Genomic DNA, 18,810 nt, shown 5'->3' on the forward strand with positions numbered 1-18,810 from the left:
CTGTTTTTTATCTCAAAACGGGTGCGTTTCTAACTGCTCTGAAACGGAAATGAAGCGATAAAAAACCAATCTGCCTTGACAGCACTGACTGGAAAAGTAGTCTTTGATAAGAGACGGGCAGATTCGACACATAGCCATAATTTAAAACATAGATTAGGCGATATTAACGTTAACATTGAAGTGGACCGTGGCATCAAGGGGGTAAAAAGGAAAACCCGGCGTGGCACTCAAAGTGTTAACAATTGTGTGTATTGAGCCGTACTGTATTGTACCCATTCTGCAATCTGTTAAATAAAGTTTTCATTCATTCATTGGATGCCTCTGGGGAGTGAGTTTACTTGCAGTACCGCTAACATCCACAGTCACTTCACAACACTTGACGTCCAGCGTGACTGTGGATATACTTGCGGTACCTCCGTTACACTTAGGTCTAGGGTACAATAAAAACATCCTTGGTAGGTCTAGGGTACAGGTCAAACTGCCACTAGGTCTAGGGTACAAGACAAACTGCCTTGGTAGGCCTAGGGTACATGGCTAGCCCCAACCAGACTGAACAATGGAGACAAGGCATACATCTAAAGTACTTGTCGAAAAGCTCAGGAAGGGTTGCCAGAAGAAAGCTTCTGCATAAGTAAGCGCAGGCATATCCCCAAAATGTTGGTGTGCCTTTAAGAAAAAGTGAACTATTCAAATAAAGTAAAATCAACCTCAACACTGTAGGCAAAAAAAACAAAAAAACAAAAAAAACACACAGTCATCTCTACCGTTAGGGCTGTGTAAACGGGCCTACTATAATTAAGTGCTACAGTTGTGGCATCTACTATACTGCTTGCTTGTGGGTCTCGTCATCCCAGCCGCAGTGAGTGAGCTCACACACTACATCATTCATTGTCATCCATATCTGTCACACAGGACCGAATTCCTCCTCCCCGTCCCTTCTTCCAATCCCCTTCCTGATCCCGCCCGCCGGAGGGAGTTGCCGTGTCACTTACCGGGCGGCGTGTATATTTTCCCTAACGGAGTTGCACTTCCGCGTTCGGTTTGCGCGATCTGATTGGCCACTGACGATTTTTAAAACGTCCGTGGCCAATCAGATCGCGCTAACCGAACGCGGAAGTGCATCTCCATTGGGGGAAATATACACGCTACCGCTACCGGGCGCGCCCCTCTCCTCCCCCCTCTCTCGTCGCCTGCTCGCTCGCTCACTTCCCACACCGCCCGCTCTGGCTCTGTCTGTCTGCCCCGCATTCCCTCACCATTACTACTTTAGCCCCTAAAAACCCCACATATCACGGCGAATCACACCGAATAAACGCTCGGACAACATGGTAAGGATATTTACGCGTGTAAAGCGTTCGGCGGCTTTGAAATCTGAGTGGCTGAAATAACTTTTTTTTGTTTTGTGCTAACTTTTTGTGTGGTGGTGTGGTACTTTTGCGTTTGTACTTTCTCGCTAACGGTGCCGCACCGCGCTAGACTAGTTAGCCCGGTTAATACACCCGCGACTCGACTAGTTAACGGTATGCTTTGTATTAAGGTAACGTGTCCTATTGTGTGGACATGTTTCGTGGCAGTTTGTTAAGTTCAACTGTGATTTCCTCCTTCTAACGGTTCCATTTAGGGAGACTGTCACAGCAGGGCCTGGCGGCCATTTTAGCCTCATTCTAGTGTCACTCTGCCCGTTCTGCTTCAGCTAACGGCAAGGCGACTGTACAACGACGGAAGGGTCCTCCACGTCACTGTGTAGCGCGTGAACGCAGTGTCAAATGTGGAAACGTTCAGTTCTAGTATTATGATGTAATGACCATTCCTTCCTTTTCATAGTTTCCTTGTAGCTAACGGTCCACTAATGGTGCTCCTAGCGTTAGCTTAGCATAAGGGGCTAGTATTCACAAGTTCAATTTCAAGTTAGTATGTGAGGGTCTTTTGTAATAATACTAGTAAGACGAAAACGTTTGTCGTCGGATATATAGATATTGATATATACGTTCAATCTAATCGGCAGAGGAAAGGCATTATAATGAGATGTTAGTTCAGCCATTTGATTTTTGTACTGCTGTGACTTGGCATAGTCTTGTAACTTTAAGGCCTTGGACGTTGGTCGGTCAGCAAGCTGGCCTAGAAATAATGAACCAACCTCTTTTTCATCCTCTTTATTTTTATTTGATCTTATTTTTTTATTAATGTTACTTTGCTGTTTTCCAAAGTAAGTCATGCACTTGACTTATTGGGAGTACTTGTTCCATTGTTAGATCAAACCTTAACCACTGGTTTCACCACCTATTTAGATTAAAATGTGTGGTCACCATATACAGCACAAGTACAGTACAACACAAATAAGTTTTTGTCATCCAACCAGAGTGCAAATGTAACAGTAAAGTGATTCTCAAGAGTTGTATTTGTCACATACAACAAGACATGCAGTGGAATGTAGGTGGCCATGCCCGTCTAGATTGTGCAAAAATACAAACAATAAAATAAAAAATAGACGTGATGAAAAAAAGTAATAATAAACTTCTAGAACTACAGATTAGAAGAAATGCAATGGTATTCGTAATATACAATGTACAGGTGATTAAACTGGGTATGAAATATATAAATGAGTACTAATGATTAATAGTGCAGTGTTGGAGGTATAAAATTATACTGGCCAGTGGTATAACTATTACGAGTAGTAAGGGATATGTATAGATATAGTATCTACAGGTATGTAAACAATTAGCAGGTAGGTATATATTTTAAAAGGACAATAGGCTATTTACTGACCATAACTGATTTATAGAGACTCATTTAGTAAAAACTACTTTAAAAATCTTGTTAGGATTTGAACCCAACTAGCTCATATTTTAATCATCATCCTTATCTTGACAGTGACCGCATTGTTTCTCCAGAATAGGAGAAATCCTAATCTCATTTTAATTTTAAATTGGTCAAAGTGTGGCCAGAGAAAGCAGGGCATTGGCAGGCTGGCGGCCAGGCTTCTGCCCAAATTCCATAAGTTTTGTCCTGGCGATGACTCAGCCATATTGCTAGCCTATAATGACAATACAGATTTGTCAATCTGTATAAACCCTACATAGTTGAGCCGCCCCAGTCATTTACTGTATATTCCTTTAAATCTCCTTCCATGTACAATGTCCAGTGACCCTCAGCTCTAGATACCAAACGTCAGTCTTCCATTCTTCCCAGTTCCCACCACTACCATAATTCACCTGTTTCACGGTGTTGCTCCTGATATCCGACACGGTGTTGTGTTGGAGCGCCCCCTAACGAGTGGCCTGGTGTCCTTCCAATCGGTGTGGGATTGTATGGATGGAGATCGGCATCTGTGAGCGCCGCGGCGGTCAACACGTTTCCCAGTTCCCACGATACCGCACGGCTCGTTTTCAAGTTGTCACAATTTATTATTTAACACCATAGATAAATATTTAACACCAGGGATGTCCCGATTTACCAATTGAAGCTTCAGTAATTCAATCGACGGATGGAATTACAACGGACAACGGATGGAAATCAGCCTCGTGCTAAATCCGACCATTTTTACACTCCACCGGTGTTCATTCATTTTGCATTGTCCCGTCCAAATAAACGAATAAATAACAAGTAATAATTGATGGAATAATCTTTGTTCTTCCCTGTGCAGATGTTTTTTTTACTGCGGTTGGCAAAATGAGGGGCCAATGTGGTAGAAGAACGTTCTTCTAATGTGTTTGACTGAGAAGATGTGATTTAATTATTTCTACTCCCCGTTGTCACGACGATACCAACGTCTCGTCGTTGGAGACCTTGATGATTCTCGTCGTTGACGGTGACTGGAGGCCTGTGAGGGCGGAGGGGCGTGCGAGGGGGAGTGTCAGTCACTATTTAACCCCCTCCACTCTGGCCCCCCCCCCCCCCCCCACAGGCCTCCGGAGTTACCGTCGGCGACGAAGTCATCAAGGTCTTCAACGACATGAAGGTCCGCAAGTCCTCCAGCCCGGAGGACGTGAAGAAGCGCAAGAAGGCGGTGCTGTTCTGCCTCAGCGAGGACAAGAAGAAGATCATCGTGGAGGAGGGCCGGCAGATCCTGGTGGGCGACATCGGCGAGACGGTGGACGACCCCTACGTCCACTTCGTGGGCATGCTGCCGGAGAACGACTGCAGATACTGCCTCTACGACGCCACGTACGAGACCAAGGAGTCCAAGAAGGAAGACCTGGTCTTTATATTCTGGTGGGTGGATTCTGGTGTATTTCAAGGGGGTGCCGTGGCCTAGCCAGTTAAAGGGGGCATTGCTATAGCATAGAACCTGATCCGCTGTGTGACAGAATGTACCTTTTTACTACGACGTTCGAAAGAAAATAATATGACGTCACTGACGTGCGCCAGTGTCGGAGGAGAGGAGATGTCAATGTGTGAGTGGGATAGAAATACTTATCGTCTTACCTTCCTGGTAGACTATTCCTAGATCATCAGTCTCCACCATAACCGGTGTTGTTTCAACAGAATGGTTGATTTAAACTAAAACAGTGGGAGAAACATTCCAGACATTCTAGATGCACTGCTTGATTTACACCTTTATTTATTTAATCCCATAACCCTTTCACTACCACACTACAGAAGGTTAACCCAAGGTAGTAGTGTGAGAGTGAAAGGGTTAACCATCTGTAGTGTGGTAGTGAACGGTTAACCTTCTGTAGTGGTAGTGAGTGAAAGGTTAACCTGATGCCCTAGCCATATTTTCAGAAAATTTGCCTAAAAGTACATACCCAAGTAAATGGAAGATTGCTCCACTTCTACAAGATCCATTAACATGTTATTTGTATCTAGGGACATCTATGGACCTCAGGGAATGTATTCCCAGTGTCAGAATATTGTGTCTGTTACTATGCTTGAGTAAATTGTAATGAACCAAAGGAGAATATCAATTCATATTATTATTATTATTGTTCTTTCCATCTTTGACAGTGAATAACACCATGCTAACATTGACCAGGTGTGAGAAATTACAAAGAAGAATAAAGAAACAATATACGTTGTATTTTATGGCAATAAGTTAACATTCAGGTTTGTCCGACCCGTGAGAGATAATCCCCAAAATAACGGTAAAGAATTATTTTCATGTCAGACGGCTCCAAGTTTGACAGTGGCTGGTGTGAGCTGGGTAGTGTAGTACTAGTTTTATGAAAGCCCTGGGTCTCCTCTTTTTTAGGACTACAATGGTTTCACACAGTTCCATTCACACCTGGTAGCTGCCCAGTACAACCACAGTCTGCCACCGTTGGCCACTGAGCAATTCCACTGGAGCAGTTGGGGGTTAAGTGCCTTGCTCAAGGACACTTCAGCGGTTGGTGTTAAGGGGATAGGAGAGCGTTATTAATTCACTTCGCCAGCCCAGATTTTTCCTGCCGGTCTGGGGGATCGAACCGGCGACCTTCCGGTCACAAACCCGCTTCTCTAACCTTTAGGCCACGCTGCCCCAAATAGTGTGGTAGTGAATGGGTTAACCTGTAGTGTGGTAGTGAAAGGTTAACCTTCTGTAGTGTGGTAGTGAAAGGTTAACCTTCTGTAGTGTGGTAGTGAAAGGTTAACCTTCTGTAGTGTGGTAGTGAAAGGTTAACCTTCTGTAGTGTGTTAGTGAAAGGTTAACCTGTAGTGTGGTAGTGAAAGGGTTAGCCTTCTGTAGTGTAGTAGTGAAAGGGTTAGCCTTCTGTAGTGTGGTAGTGAAAGGTTAACCTTCTGAAGTGTGGTGAAAGGTTAAGTTCTGTAGTGTGTTAGTGAAAGGTTAACCTGTAGTGTGGTAGTGAAAGGTTAACCTTCTGTAGTGTGGTAGTGAAAGGTTAACCTTCTGTAGTTTGGTAGTGAAAGGGTTAACCGGGTTAAATCTGGTGCCATTTGGCCAATAGATGGTGAAGTATCCGCATCATAGGTTTAAATAGCCATAGTCCTCCTGTCTGTCCTGTGCATATCTCCAGGACTGTTCTGCATTGGAGTGTTGAGTACAGATGGAGCCATGATGGTGAAACCAGTTTATGACCAGTGATCGCTCTGCTTGTCTTGTGGAACCCATTAGAAACAGGCCGCTGACCCATAGATAAATAAACGCTGTACGATCATTGCAGTTCTATGTCTCTGGCAGCTGTGTTGGATAATAGCATGGTTAATCAATACTGTACCTGCATATAATAGCATGGTTAATCAATAGTCAACCTGAATATAATAGCATGGTTAATCAATAGTCAACCTGAATATAATAGCATGGTTAATCAATAGTCAACCTGAATTAGGGCTGGGCGATATGGCAAAAAATCATATCGCGATAACGATATGATAATGTTATCATATTTCTCGATATCGATGATTATCGAAATTGTTATAAGTAAAAAAAATTTGAAACAACAGATTTGCAGCAATTCTTTGTCGTTGCCGCCATCTTTAGTGTTACATCCCCTCACACTCCAGTTCTCAGGCTGCAGCTGGTTTAAAAGCTAAAGTAAACCGGCTTCTCTGCTGGCTGTGGCTCCAGGGGAGTTGAACAGTTCTGGCTCTGCTCGTTTATTTTCGATCTTTTGGCGATTTTTTTTGTGCACCGTGACTCGTGACTGGAGTCTAGCTCTGCTAGCACACATAGCCTACTGTGTACAGACGGTTTCAAACTGTATTTTAAATTAGAAAGCAAACAAAATAAATGGACGAGAGAATTTGGTCAGTATTGTCATTTGGACAAGCAAAGCCATTACTTTAAGTTGCAGGCAAGAAAGACAAGTCTGTCCACTGTCTCTGGTTTTAAAACTGCCCTGTTGCAGGTCACAAAAAAAAAAAATTTATAAAAAAAAACGCGATTTTTCAATATTTTTTTCCATGTCGATTATTAAAATATTTATCGTTATATCGCCCAGCCCTAACCTGAATATAATAATAGCATGGTTGTCTATTATTAAAGGGGAACTATTTTACTATTTCTTTCACTATTTGGGCACTTACACAATTCCTGTGAGTTTATGGAACACCTCTGTAATTATATATTTTTTTTAATTCATTGTTTTGTATTTCTAATCAAGTACTCAAACAGCATTTTTCTACCTCAAGATCTCGAGCCGTTTTGAGCCTGGCCACCTAAACCGCGGCGCCAGCGCCTGAACATTATCATGCAGCTGTGTCTCTCTGACATCACAAATCATCACATTTTCAGATGACTCAGTTCAGTGAGGGTGAATATTGTGAGAGGAGAATTGGAAGAATGCGCCAATATGAGAATTAGAGACATAGATCATATTAATATAAGTCCACATAGCTAGGAAACAATGCTAAACACTGAAAAAGGCCATTTATAAGATAGTTCCCCTTTAAAATATATCGCGATATTTATCGTTATATCGCCCAGTCCTAACCTGAATATAATAATAGCATGGTTAATCAATACTGTACCTGACTATAATAGCATGGTTAACACTTTGAGTGCCACGCCGGGTTTTCCTTTTTACCCCCTTGATGCCACGGTCCACTTCAATGTTAACGTTAATATCGCCTAATCTATGTTTTAAATGTGTCTAATCTGCCAGTCACTTATCAAATACTACTTTTCCAGTCAGTGCTGTCAAGGCAGATTGGTTTTTATAGCTTCATTTCCGTTTCAGAGCATTTTGAAAAGCACCCGTTTTGAAATAAAAAACAGTTCATTCTAGACCAGGGGTAGGCAACCTTAGGCACGCGTGCCTGCATAGGCACGCGGGGGCATTTGCATAGGCACAGGGGGCAGCAGTAAAATTAAAAAAAAAAAAAAAAAAAAAAAAAAAAAAAGTATATTTTTTTTTTTTTTTTTTTTTGCTCTGAAATATTATAGTGAAATATTTTGCACTGTTGTCGCATTTATCTTGTTGAAATCCTCCCACAGGTTCTTTTTACTACCACATATTTAATTGAGACCCTTTATTTGTTTATTATTTCAATTTAGCTGGAAATACATTGCTACATCATTCAGTAACATTTGCAGAGCCTTATAACAAAAACATTATTACGGTCACCATTGTGACCAGTGGGATTAATCAACAATTTTATTATTTATTTTTCTATTTCATTGAACATTGCACATGTTAAAAGCCATTTTTTTTACTCAAAATGTGAGTATTACCAAGTCAACTTGTGTTCTTAAAACAATGACAATAAACATAGTTTTATTAGGTTGAAATAATGTGGTTGTGTACTTATTTTTCTGTTAACTTATTATGGATTGAAAACTGAAAACCTTAATGCACAGTAACTGAACTCAATATTTTTAAGTTCTGGTCATTTATTATTACTATTTTTTTTTACAGTGTAGTCTTGCGATCAATCAAAACGTATTTACACGATATACATCACATTCACCCTCCATTCACATCCTGGTGTTCTCCTGGTGTTCTCCATTAGGCCTGTAGGTGGAGCTATGACAGCACACGTACAGTACACACACCGATGGTGTGTGATGTGTCCAAAAATGAATGGGCAAATGTGAGTGAAATGGTCGCACTGTATGCAGCTGTTTGTCTGCATTGCCCCCCCCCCCCCCCCCAACTCAGATTTAGGGTTGATACAACCATCATAATAATATTGTTAATAATAACAATAACAATAATGATGTAATAATGTAAAAATTATCATTAAAAATACCTGATTATCAGAAGAAAAAAATTACGATGCATTGAATATTGTTGAGGCACACTAGTTACAACTATATTTCAAACAGGCACTCCATGTCAAAAAGGTTGCTGACCCCTGTTCTAGACCATTCTGTGATAATCGTCTTTTACTGGAATATTCCAGAACGTTGATATTCGTCTGCCTATTTATGAATTGTTTTCAAATAAACGCTAGATGATCAATATTATACGTGCGCGCAAGCACATTCGCGCCGCGCACGGATAATCGGCGCGTTCATTTACTCATGGATTTTTTCAGTAAAACCGAAAGAGCCCATTTCACATAACGGCCTATATTTTCATCAAAATTAGTCTGATTATCCTAACACTGATAACATAGATTCCTTACCTGACATCAGATGGTATCCAACTGATATATTCCAATTCCTGATCACCATTCGAAAAAATCGATAAGTGTATGGATCCAACGTGATACAGTAGTACACATGATTTCGTGGGGCTGAGAGGCTCCAGAATGAACTGTGGTAACCCCGGCTGGATCAGTGGACTGGAAAATGTGGAGTACCGGATTTTTTCCCCCATCCATTTTCATTGAGTCCATTCCAAAATCCCTTATGTCATCTGGGAGACGATAGGGGGCCCTTTTTTCCACATATGATCGCCGGCGGCGCTCGTGTATACTCGGGTAGGCTCGCGTGATGCAATATGATTTCAGATCGCTAAAAAAAAAAGAGAAAAAAAACATAACATAACTATCGGAAACCCGAGATATCTCGTGTGTGGCAGTTAAAGTGTTAATCAATACTGTACCTGAATATTATAGCATGGTTAATCAATACTGTACCGGACTATAATAGCATGGTTAATCAATACTGTACCTGAATATTATGTAAGGGATAATGTATAGCTACGAGGTCATTTTCGCAAAATAATTGACCCGACACGGAGTTTAGAACACTGAGGCGCCTCGCAGAGGTGTTCTAAACATAGTGAAGGTCAATTATTTTGCGACAATGACAGAGTATAGCTATACATTATCCAGCTTATTACATGGCTAACTTACTAACAATATACCTAATTCATTTTACACCATCGACAAGACGAGATCAAATGCAGACGCAGTTGTTCTCTGGCTCCGTCCGCTGTCGGTCCAAATAAAGTTATTATTATTATCGCCGGCAGCCGGCAGGTGTGTGGACTGATTGCACTGATGCAGTGTGTGTCTGTGGGCTTGATTGCTCCAGCTGCGAACAGCAGTCATTATTGCCAATAATCAACAGTGATTATTGCGCGTTGCCCATGGCAGCGGTCAGTTATCGAAAAATACTTCATCGGGGGCTATTGACCAATCACAATCAAGCATTTCGGCAAATGTTAAAACGCCATGTAATAAAGCATGGTTAATCAATACTGTACCTGACTATAATAGCATGGTTAATCAATACTGTACCTGAATATTATAGCATGGTTAATCAATACTGTACCTTAATATAATAGCATGGTTAATCAATACTGTACCTGCATATAATAGCATGGTCAATCAATACTGTACCTGAATATACCAACATGGGTAATCAATACTATATCTGAATTAGGGTTAGCTGATTATTATTCATATTTGTTCTCAATCAGTGTTATATTGTGTTTTGCAATATGGTCACTTTATGATATGGTATCAATGTGGTAACATTATTCCCATGGTACACATTTCTTTGCAGTAGTTTTCAAACTGACATATATAGACATTCAGTGGCTTGTGGAAAGGACAATGCCAGGCATTTTATACATGTTTATATAAAAGTTAAACAATGCATTCCTTCCATTTCCTCAACCTTTCCTCAATGTCTGTTTAACTATCAACAAGGAGGCAGGGAAAAAAACACAATTGTTCTATTCTGTTCCGTTTGAATCTAGACTCTTCTGCTGTATTCTGTCTTGTCCGTCGCTAGAAGACGTATATAATGTCACTGAGACCAACCCTCCTCTGTTCTTCCCTCAGGGCACCTGAGAACGCTCCCCTGAAAAGCAAGATGATCTACGCCAGCTCTAAAGATGCCATCAAAAAGAAGTTCACAGGTGAGGAGCCATGTGCCACATTACACTCTGTAAAGTCTTCTAGTCTTAGATTACACTGTAAAGTCTTATAGTATTAGATTAGACACTGTAAAGTCTTATTGTTTTAGATTAGACACTGTAAAGTTTTATAGTCTTAGATTAGACACTCTGTAAAGTATTATAGTCTTAGATTAGACACTGTAAAGTCTTATTGTTTTAGATTAGACACTGTAAAGTATTATAGTATTAGATTAGACACACTGTAAAGTCTTATAGTCTTAGATTAGACACTGTAAAGTCTTATAGTATTAGATTAGACACTCTGTAAAATCTTATAGTATTAGATTCGACACTCTGTAAAGTCTTATAGTATTAGATTCGACACTGTAAAGTCTTATAGTATTAGATTACTCTGTAAAGTCTTATAGTATTAGATTACTCTGTAAAGTCTTATAGTATTAGATTAGACACTCTGTAAAGTCTTATAGTATTAGATTAGACACTCTGTAAAGTCTTATAGTATTAGATTATACACACTGTAAAGTCTTATAGTATTAGATTAGACACTCTGTAAAGTTTTATAGTATTAGATTAGATACTCTGTAAAGTCTTATAGTATTAGATTACACTGTAAAGTCTTATAATATTAGATTACACTGTAAAGTCTTATAGTATTAGATTAGACACTCTGTAAAGTCTTGTATTAGATTACACTGTAAAGTCTTCTAGTATTAGATTACACTGTAAAGTATTATAGTATTAGATTAGATTACACTGTAAAGTCTTATAGTATTAGATTACACTGTAAAGTCTTATAGTATTAGATTAGACTGTATAGTATTAGATTAGACACTGTAAAGTGTTATAGTATTAGATTATACTCTGTAAAGTCTTATCTCCACAGTTAGGACTTTCTGCCACTACAGAAGGACTGTTTTGTAAATGCATTTAGAATGTCCTAAAACTTCGATAGGCAATGATGCGATCAACATCGTTATTGGTAAATAAGAAATCTGAACCATCCCATTAATTTAAATTCCTCCGACCCATCTTGTTATTCCATCTCGTTTTACAATCCGTGCGATTACCAAACCGTGCCCTGTGTCGAGCAGCAGGGGCCTGGAATGTTTGGAATGCACACTTGTCTTCCATGTTGGAAGAGACAACAGTTGCTATGCGTATGAGACATTATTACTGGATCTTGTAAACAAGTCACAGTGGAACAGTCATTACATGGCTCTACCTCTGCACAGAAACGAGACATTTTCTTTTGAATGTAGCTACCAATGCTTACAGGCAGCCATGTTTGAAGAAAGAGAAGTGCATAAATATTCTCTTATAGACTCAACAACATTAGCATGTTTTTTTGACATGTGGAAATGAATCAATAGGACATGTTGTTATCTTTTGCATTGGACATTTCCCACCCCAGACCCCCCAGGACCAACACCCCAACCCCGCTCCGCTGCTAGATGGTGGCCTTTACTTTATCGGCCGTTGCGACCCACAGCTCAATGCTGGCCTGTCCCACCCCAATTACACATGCAGTAGAGATTTCCATATAAATGACATCCAGCAGTGTCAGACAAGAGACCAATGAATCATTGTGAGTTTCTCCCGTTCCTTCCACCTCATAGCCATCAGCTTCTTGGCTGCAGTTAACGCCCGCCAGAATGATTCTTCTTCTTTGTTGTATGGATGCTGGTAGTAATGATGAAACGTTACGGTAACGGTGTGTTTGAAGTCGGGCCTTTTACTGTTCAGCGTTCGGGTCTTTTCACGCGAGCGGTTCCTCACAGTGACCTTGCTTTCTGTCCCCCAAAGGTATCAAACACGAATGGCAAGTGAACGGACTAGAAGACATTCAGGACCGCACCACCATGGCGGAGCGGTTGGGAGGGACCACGGTGGTGTCGCTGGAAGGCAAACCGGTTTAAAACGGACAAAACAATACCCATGTGCCATCTGGAGCCCCAACCAACCAAGCTTTTCATCCCAGCAGCTGCTCGGTCTATAATATCATTTGGTCTTAAAGGAGTATTCGTTTCCTTAAGGCTTTTTTTTTTGTTTTTTTGTCTCGTTTTATTTTATTTTCCTTATCCTTTCTTTTTTTCCAACATGAAGGAGATCTCATGAACATAATATGCAAAAAAAAAAACTACCAGATTATTGCCAGATGACTTATTCATAATCTGGTAGAAAACAAACAAACACACACACACACAAAAAACACGGAACCAACAAAAATACCCTTCAGGGAACGTTCTCTTTTTTCCCCCACATCCAGTGTTTTGCCAAAAGTCAATGAAGGAAAGAACAAAGGCATGCCACAGCTACCTGACGACACTCCCTCAGTTCAGCCCTCAGTTTAGCCCACAGTTCAGCCACAGTTCGCCCACAGTTCAGCCACAGTTAGCCCACAGTTCAGCCACAGTTCACCCACAGTTCAGCCACAGTTCAGCCACAGTTCAGGACACAGTTTAGCCAACAGTTCAGGACACAGTTCAGCCACAGTTCAGCCACAGTTCAGCCACAGTTTAGCCACAGTTCAGCTCACAGTTCAGCCACTGTCTGCGTCTGAAAGCTCACGGAGATAGATAGGCAGCAGACGTCATAATCACAACACGTGTGACGGACGCTTAGAAAACATTTATCGTGTTGTCTGGAGCAAAACACGTGTCGTTGGGGGGGGTAGGGGGGATTTGTAATCGTACATCATAGCTGAGAATGAATTATTAAGGCAGTAAATATATATATAATAAATATTATTAAAATGTTGCTCAGGCTGATAATGATTCCTGTGTTAACTCCAGTCTGCCCCCCCCCCCCCCCCCCCCTCTCCTGTACCGAGGAGCCCATATACCTCCGGCTGAATCTGCACAACACGTAGAGCGTATCCACCAGAAACCATGTCCGCTTTTAAACTGCGTAGCGGCTGCGGTCGAGGACTCTAGGTGCGTAATCCTTCTAGTGCGCGCCCAGAAGGCGTACTGAGGGAGGAGCGTAGTCTTTGTGTCCACATCGAGAGAGAGAGTAGAGTTTCTGCCTCCTGTACACACGCTGTTTCTGTGGGCGACGCACCATAGCAAGTATTCTGCACGTCGTGGGGTTTTTCATACGATTTTTTATTTATTATTATTTGATCCGTTTCTATCTTTTATCTAGTATGTTACACACACACACAGAGAGAGAGATATGAAGGCAAAACACGTGGTTAGACTATGCATTATGATGGATTATTATTATTGCCATGACCTAGCACTTTTCTGTTTTATACGCTACCAGAGTTGAGACAAAAAGGTTGAGAATAAATAGAAACTAAAAAATTTAACTATGAAAATCTTTCTTCCCTGTATTTATGTCACCTAGGTTAGAAGTTTATCTGCCCAAGTTTTCTTTTTTTTCATTCCCGTCTCATGCATACGGACGAAGAACAGAAGAAAGGTGTTTTATTATTAATAATAATATCATCATTATTATAGCTGTTGGGTTTGCCGCCTTAACTTACTTTTCATTTGAATGTAACAGTCGCACCACAGGATATATATATCTATCACAATCTGAGAGGAGGGGGGTTGTGCTTGCAGTTTATTTTGTAAAAGAATGCTAAAGAATATAAGAGAAATACAAACTATCAGTGAAGGGGGGCAAGAGAGACGATACATTACAGTACCTGTGCAGTTGGAGCCTTAAGTGGAGCGTTGTGTTTGAGATCATGAAGGAATGAGTGCCACCTTGCAATAAACCCTGTGGCTGATCAGAGAACCCCACGTGTCTTGTGTCTTCGTCTGTGTTTCGTCTGTCGCTCTGCTCCAGTCAGTGGGGACACGGACCGCCGTGGATCCGGATGGGAAAAGGAATGCTTTTTTGAATTTGTTTTGAATGTTTTTTTTTTTCCCACATAGTCTTCTAGGCAGGGAGCACATGGAGCTCATGGCATGCGCTATGCAAGCGGACGGTCCGCCATCTTTTTGCCTTTCTTTTGTAGTCTGGTGAGCGCCGGGTGTTCGGTCCGCTGCTGTGATCGCATGCTGAGCCACGGCTGCTCCCATTATGGCTAAATGAATAAATCATAATCACGGTTATTTTTTATTGATATTGAAATCACGATTATTAAACACGATTACTGAATTTTTGTTTTACCATTCTTCCCGACCAAAGGCTGCCTTTCTGTCATTTTATGCAAGTTACCAAAGATGTTTTATTTTTAATAACTGGAGAAACACTAACCTTCCTCTCAACATGAGCTGAAACTACTGTTTGGTGCTTAGGTTGTTGGGGGAGGGCGTGCATTTACATGTCATCTCAATTATCCTGTTTTCATTATCAAGCAATTGTGTGGAATAAGCAGCTTGTTTAATTGTTGAATCTACATCAGTAAGGACCGTCAATGCCTGGCCATTATATTACCAGTGGGTTCCCATGTAATGGTCAAACGCAAACTCATTTCACAGCCACAAAATACAGCTATTATAATTAAAGACTTCCTGTTTAGTGTTAGTCTAGAGCTCAGTCAATCAACTAGAGAATGAATACATGTCCCTCAGTCGCTCAACTAGAGAATGAAAACATGTCTAGTATTATTAGTCTAGAGCTCAGTCGATCAACTAGAATGAAAACATGTCTAGTATTAGTCGAGCTCAGTCGATCAACTTACTAGAGAATGAAAACATGTCTAGTATTAGTCTACTCTAGAGCTCAGTCAATTAACTAGAGAATGAAAACATGTTTTCTAGTGTTAGTCTACTCTAGAGCTCAGTCAATGAATGAATGAATGAAAACTTAATTTAACAGATTGCAGAATGGGTACAATACAGTACGGCTCAATACACACAATTGTTAAGGGTATGCAGACCAGAGAAAGACGTTTGTCTTGTTTCCATCAGGGTCCCCCATTTTCATTTCATATTGACATTTATGACATACTCAACATGCATGACATTTATGGCATAGGGACATATAGGTATTTAGTACTGATACATTTGTGACATACGGTATTCAAATATACAGTACTGTTACTCATAGATCCTGACAGAGTATATACATATGATGGGGAGGGGACTGTACATTAGGAGGGGGTGGGTGGGTGGGAGAGAAATATACATATACGGCGGGGAGGAGACTGTCTATTAGGAGGGGTTGGGGGGTTTGGACATTTACGGTGGCCAGTTTCGAATTGCAGCCTCCCGTAGGTGCTCTTTAAGAGCGGTTTTGAATGTGGGTAGGGATTCACATTCCTTTACAGCTTTGGGTAGGGCGTTCCACATTGATGTGGCATAATTGCGAAACGTGTTTAGTCCCTTGTTTGAGCCGAATCTGGGTTTAACATGATTTGTGGAGCTTCCTCTGGTGTTGTGGTCGTGGTATTCAGTGACCTTTGGGAAGTATTTTGACATGTACATGGGTACCTTAGTCGTATAGTGTATCTTGTAGACCAGGCCCATTGCAAGTTGCTGTACTCTTGTCGTCTACTCTAAGCCATCCTAGGTTGTCAAAGTGGGCAGGGGTGAGGTGGGTTCTAGGGGTAAGGTCAAGTAGTAGTCTGACTAGTTTGTTTTGTGATGTTTGTAATCTTGTTTTTAGCGCCTTTGAGGTGCTTTGGTACCAGGAGGTGCAAGCATAGTCGTAATCAACTAGAGAATGAAAACATGTCTAGTGTTAGTCTAGAGCTCAGTCGATCAACTAGAGAATGGAAATGCACCCTATTGTATGCTATTTATGGTGGTGGGGCCTACCCATTTGTTTTAAATCTGGATCATCGATTGGGCCTTTTATTGCTGCACTTTCCGGGCCTCTTTGGAACACACAACGCGTGCCTAAGTATAGAAGAAGTGGCATTTGAGCCCCTCTATTGATTTCCTGCTCAAAGAACAGTCTGTCCTCGTTCGTCTCCATGGGAAACCAACCCCATGAGTTTTGAACGAGCGAGGCTCTTCCTGCGCCATCATAAAGCTGGGGCCTCGCCAGCCACAGGTCACTGTGGGGTCAGTGTTCCAGCTCCAGTCTACAGTGTTCCAGCTCCAGTCTACAGTGTTCCAGCTCCAGTGTTCCAGCTCCAGTCTACAGTGTTCCAGCTCCAGTCTACAGTGTTCCAGCTCCAGTGTTCCAGCTCCAGTCTACAGTGTTCCAGCTCCAGTGTTCCAGCTCCAGTCTACAGTGTTCCAGCTCCAGTCTACAGTGTTCCAGCTCCAGTGTTCCAGCTCCAGTCTACACATGAGTTTCAAGTTCAAGTTTCTTTATTAGTTGTCATGGTAAAAATACAGAATACCTTTCCATGAAATGTTTTTTTCTGTATGAGCTCCTGGGATTGTGCTAGATAAAAAGAAAAATAGAAAGTCAAAAGTATGTCAACAAAAAGTGTTCAGTCAATATACATATATACAATATACAATACAGAGTTAAAAAAAAGTAACAGTGAGTTACAATACAGTATACAGTACAATGCAGACATGTGTAAGGGTAAGGTGCAATGAGGTATGAATTGTAGCGCAAATGTCTTTACCAATAAATATAAAGTGTGTGAAAGTGTAGGGTTGTGTTCCAGCTCCAGTCTACACTGGACTGTAGGGTTGTGTTTGGATGTATATATTTTTTATGACCCCTTTTACTACACAGTTCTGTATATCAGTTTGTCGTGTATGTCATAAATGTCATGATGAATTGAAAATGGGGGACCCCGATGTAAACAAGACGAAAGTCTTTTTCTGGTCTGCATCCTCTTAGCAGTTTGTTTTGTATTGAGCCGTACCGTATTGTACCCATTCTGCAATCTGTTAATACAGTTTTACTTTTCAATCAATCAATCAATTCCCGCTCCAGTCTACACTGGACTGTAGGGTTGTGTTGTGCACACGCGCCAGGGTTGGGACCGGGATCAGTTCAGAAATGTAAACAGAAATGGGAGCTGAGGACAGAGCAGCCCGTCTGTCAACAGGTTGGATAGTGAAAGGTTTTCATGCCTGAAGTTTTTCAATATTTTGATTTTGAAATAAAATCCACTTCCTGATTTCATTGAATTGAAAGTGAATTGATCTCAACCCTGACTTCTCTTTCTGTCATAAGTATAGTATATGTATAAGTCTCTATTTGTCATCAGATTAACACACACGCAATGGGCGACCCACAGGAACACACACACATGCACCGAGTCGCTGACGAAATGTTCTCTGCACCTCCCATCCCATCGTCCTCCCCCCCCCCAAGGGCAGCCGGGAGCAGACAAGGGCTGTGGCGTGCGCCGCCCGCGTGCATACCAATCCAAGTGCTCCTGTCCATCTTCGTCAGGGATGCGACAGCGTTAGCGATCTGTTGTGCATGTTTTTCCATTGGGTTTATCTCATGGGAGGGGGAGAACATGCAAACTACACACAGAAAGGCCCGGAAGATACCCCACCTGGGTAACTGGCAACACAGCAACCTGGTTCCCAAGCGGGAATCGAACCAGGACCTTCTAGCTGTGAGGCGACAGTGTTAACCACAACACCACCATGCCTCCTCCTGGTTGTCACGGTTGGAGGGTCGATACGTTTACTGTTAATTCAATCATGTCAAAATAAAATGTTACGCCATTCATTCTCATTGATGTCTTTATGGACTGAATGTAAGAACCTCACGTGAATGGCTTATGTACTTCATGGCACAAAGAGGATTAATTAAAAACTGATTTTTCTTTAAATAAAAAAAAAATACTGAATTGTAGGTGAAATGAACCCAACTCAAAGAGTGAATTAAGTAAAGATCTTTGGCTGGTGAAAATGCTGAGTGGCTAGTGACTTTGGAAAACCACTAGTGAGCCAAAAAGTTAATGTCAAGCCCTGATCATAACATTCTTAAACAAATCCACTTCCCTGGTTTGAAGAGTGAATTAAATAAACATGTACAATCATACAATTATTAATCAAATCCACTCGTTTGAAGATAAGTAAAGATCATACAATCATAACATTCTTAATAAAGATGTACAATCATAACATTCTTAGAAAAAGATGTACAATCACAACATTAAGATTAAGATTAAGATTTGTTTATTAAGGACAATGCAAATTAATGAACATCATTTACATGTGTATGCATAACATCACAGCATGATAAGGACGTAAATATGCCGGGAATAGCACAGGGCTAATTTCCACCCGTA

General features: G+C 41.1%; 1 protein-coding gene across 1 annotated transcript; it reads left to right on the top strand.

The window, feature by feature from the left end:
* Nucleotides 1–1,190: 1,190 nt before the first annotated feature.
* On the top strand, nt 1,191–14,438 carry cfl2 (cofilin 2 (muscle)). Its single transcript, XM_084308728.1, has 4 exons — nt 1,191–1,328; nt 3,905–4,212; nt 10,618–10,694; nt 12,498–14,438. Exons 1-4 carry the CDS (start codon nt 1,326–1,328, stop codon nt 12,608–12,610), a joined length of 501 nt encoding a protein of 166 aa, XP_084164854.1. The 5' UTR covers nt 1,191–1,325; the 3' UTR covers nt 12,611–14,438.
* Nucleotides 14,439–18,810: the final 4,372 nt, after the last annotated feature.

The sequence above is a fragment of the Notolepis coatsorum genome (assembly GCF_963971535.1).
Source record: "Notolepis coatsorum genome assembly, chromosome: 2".
NCBI lineage: Eukaryota > Metazoa > Chordata > Actinopteri > Aulopiformes > Paralepididae > Notolepis > Notolepis coatsorum.

Excerpts from the sequence above, each read along its gene's own strand:
- cfl2 (XM_084308728.1), top strand. Across the intron at positions 4,213-10,617 it reads GACCTGGTCTTTATATTCTG|GGCACCTGAGAACGCTCCCC; the intron begins GTGGGTGGATTC and ends TTCTTCCCTCAG. Across the intron at positions 10,695-12,497 it reads CATCAAAAAGAAGTTCACAG|GTATCAAACACGAATGGCAA; the intron begins GTGAGGAGCCAT and ends TGTCCCCCAAAG.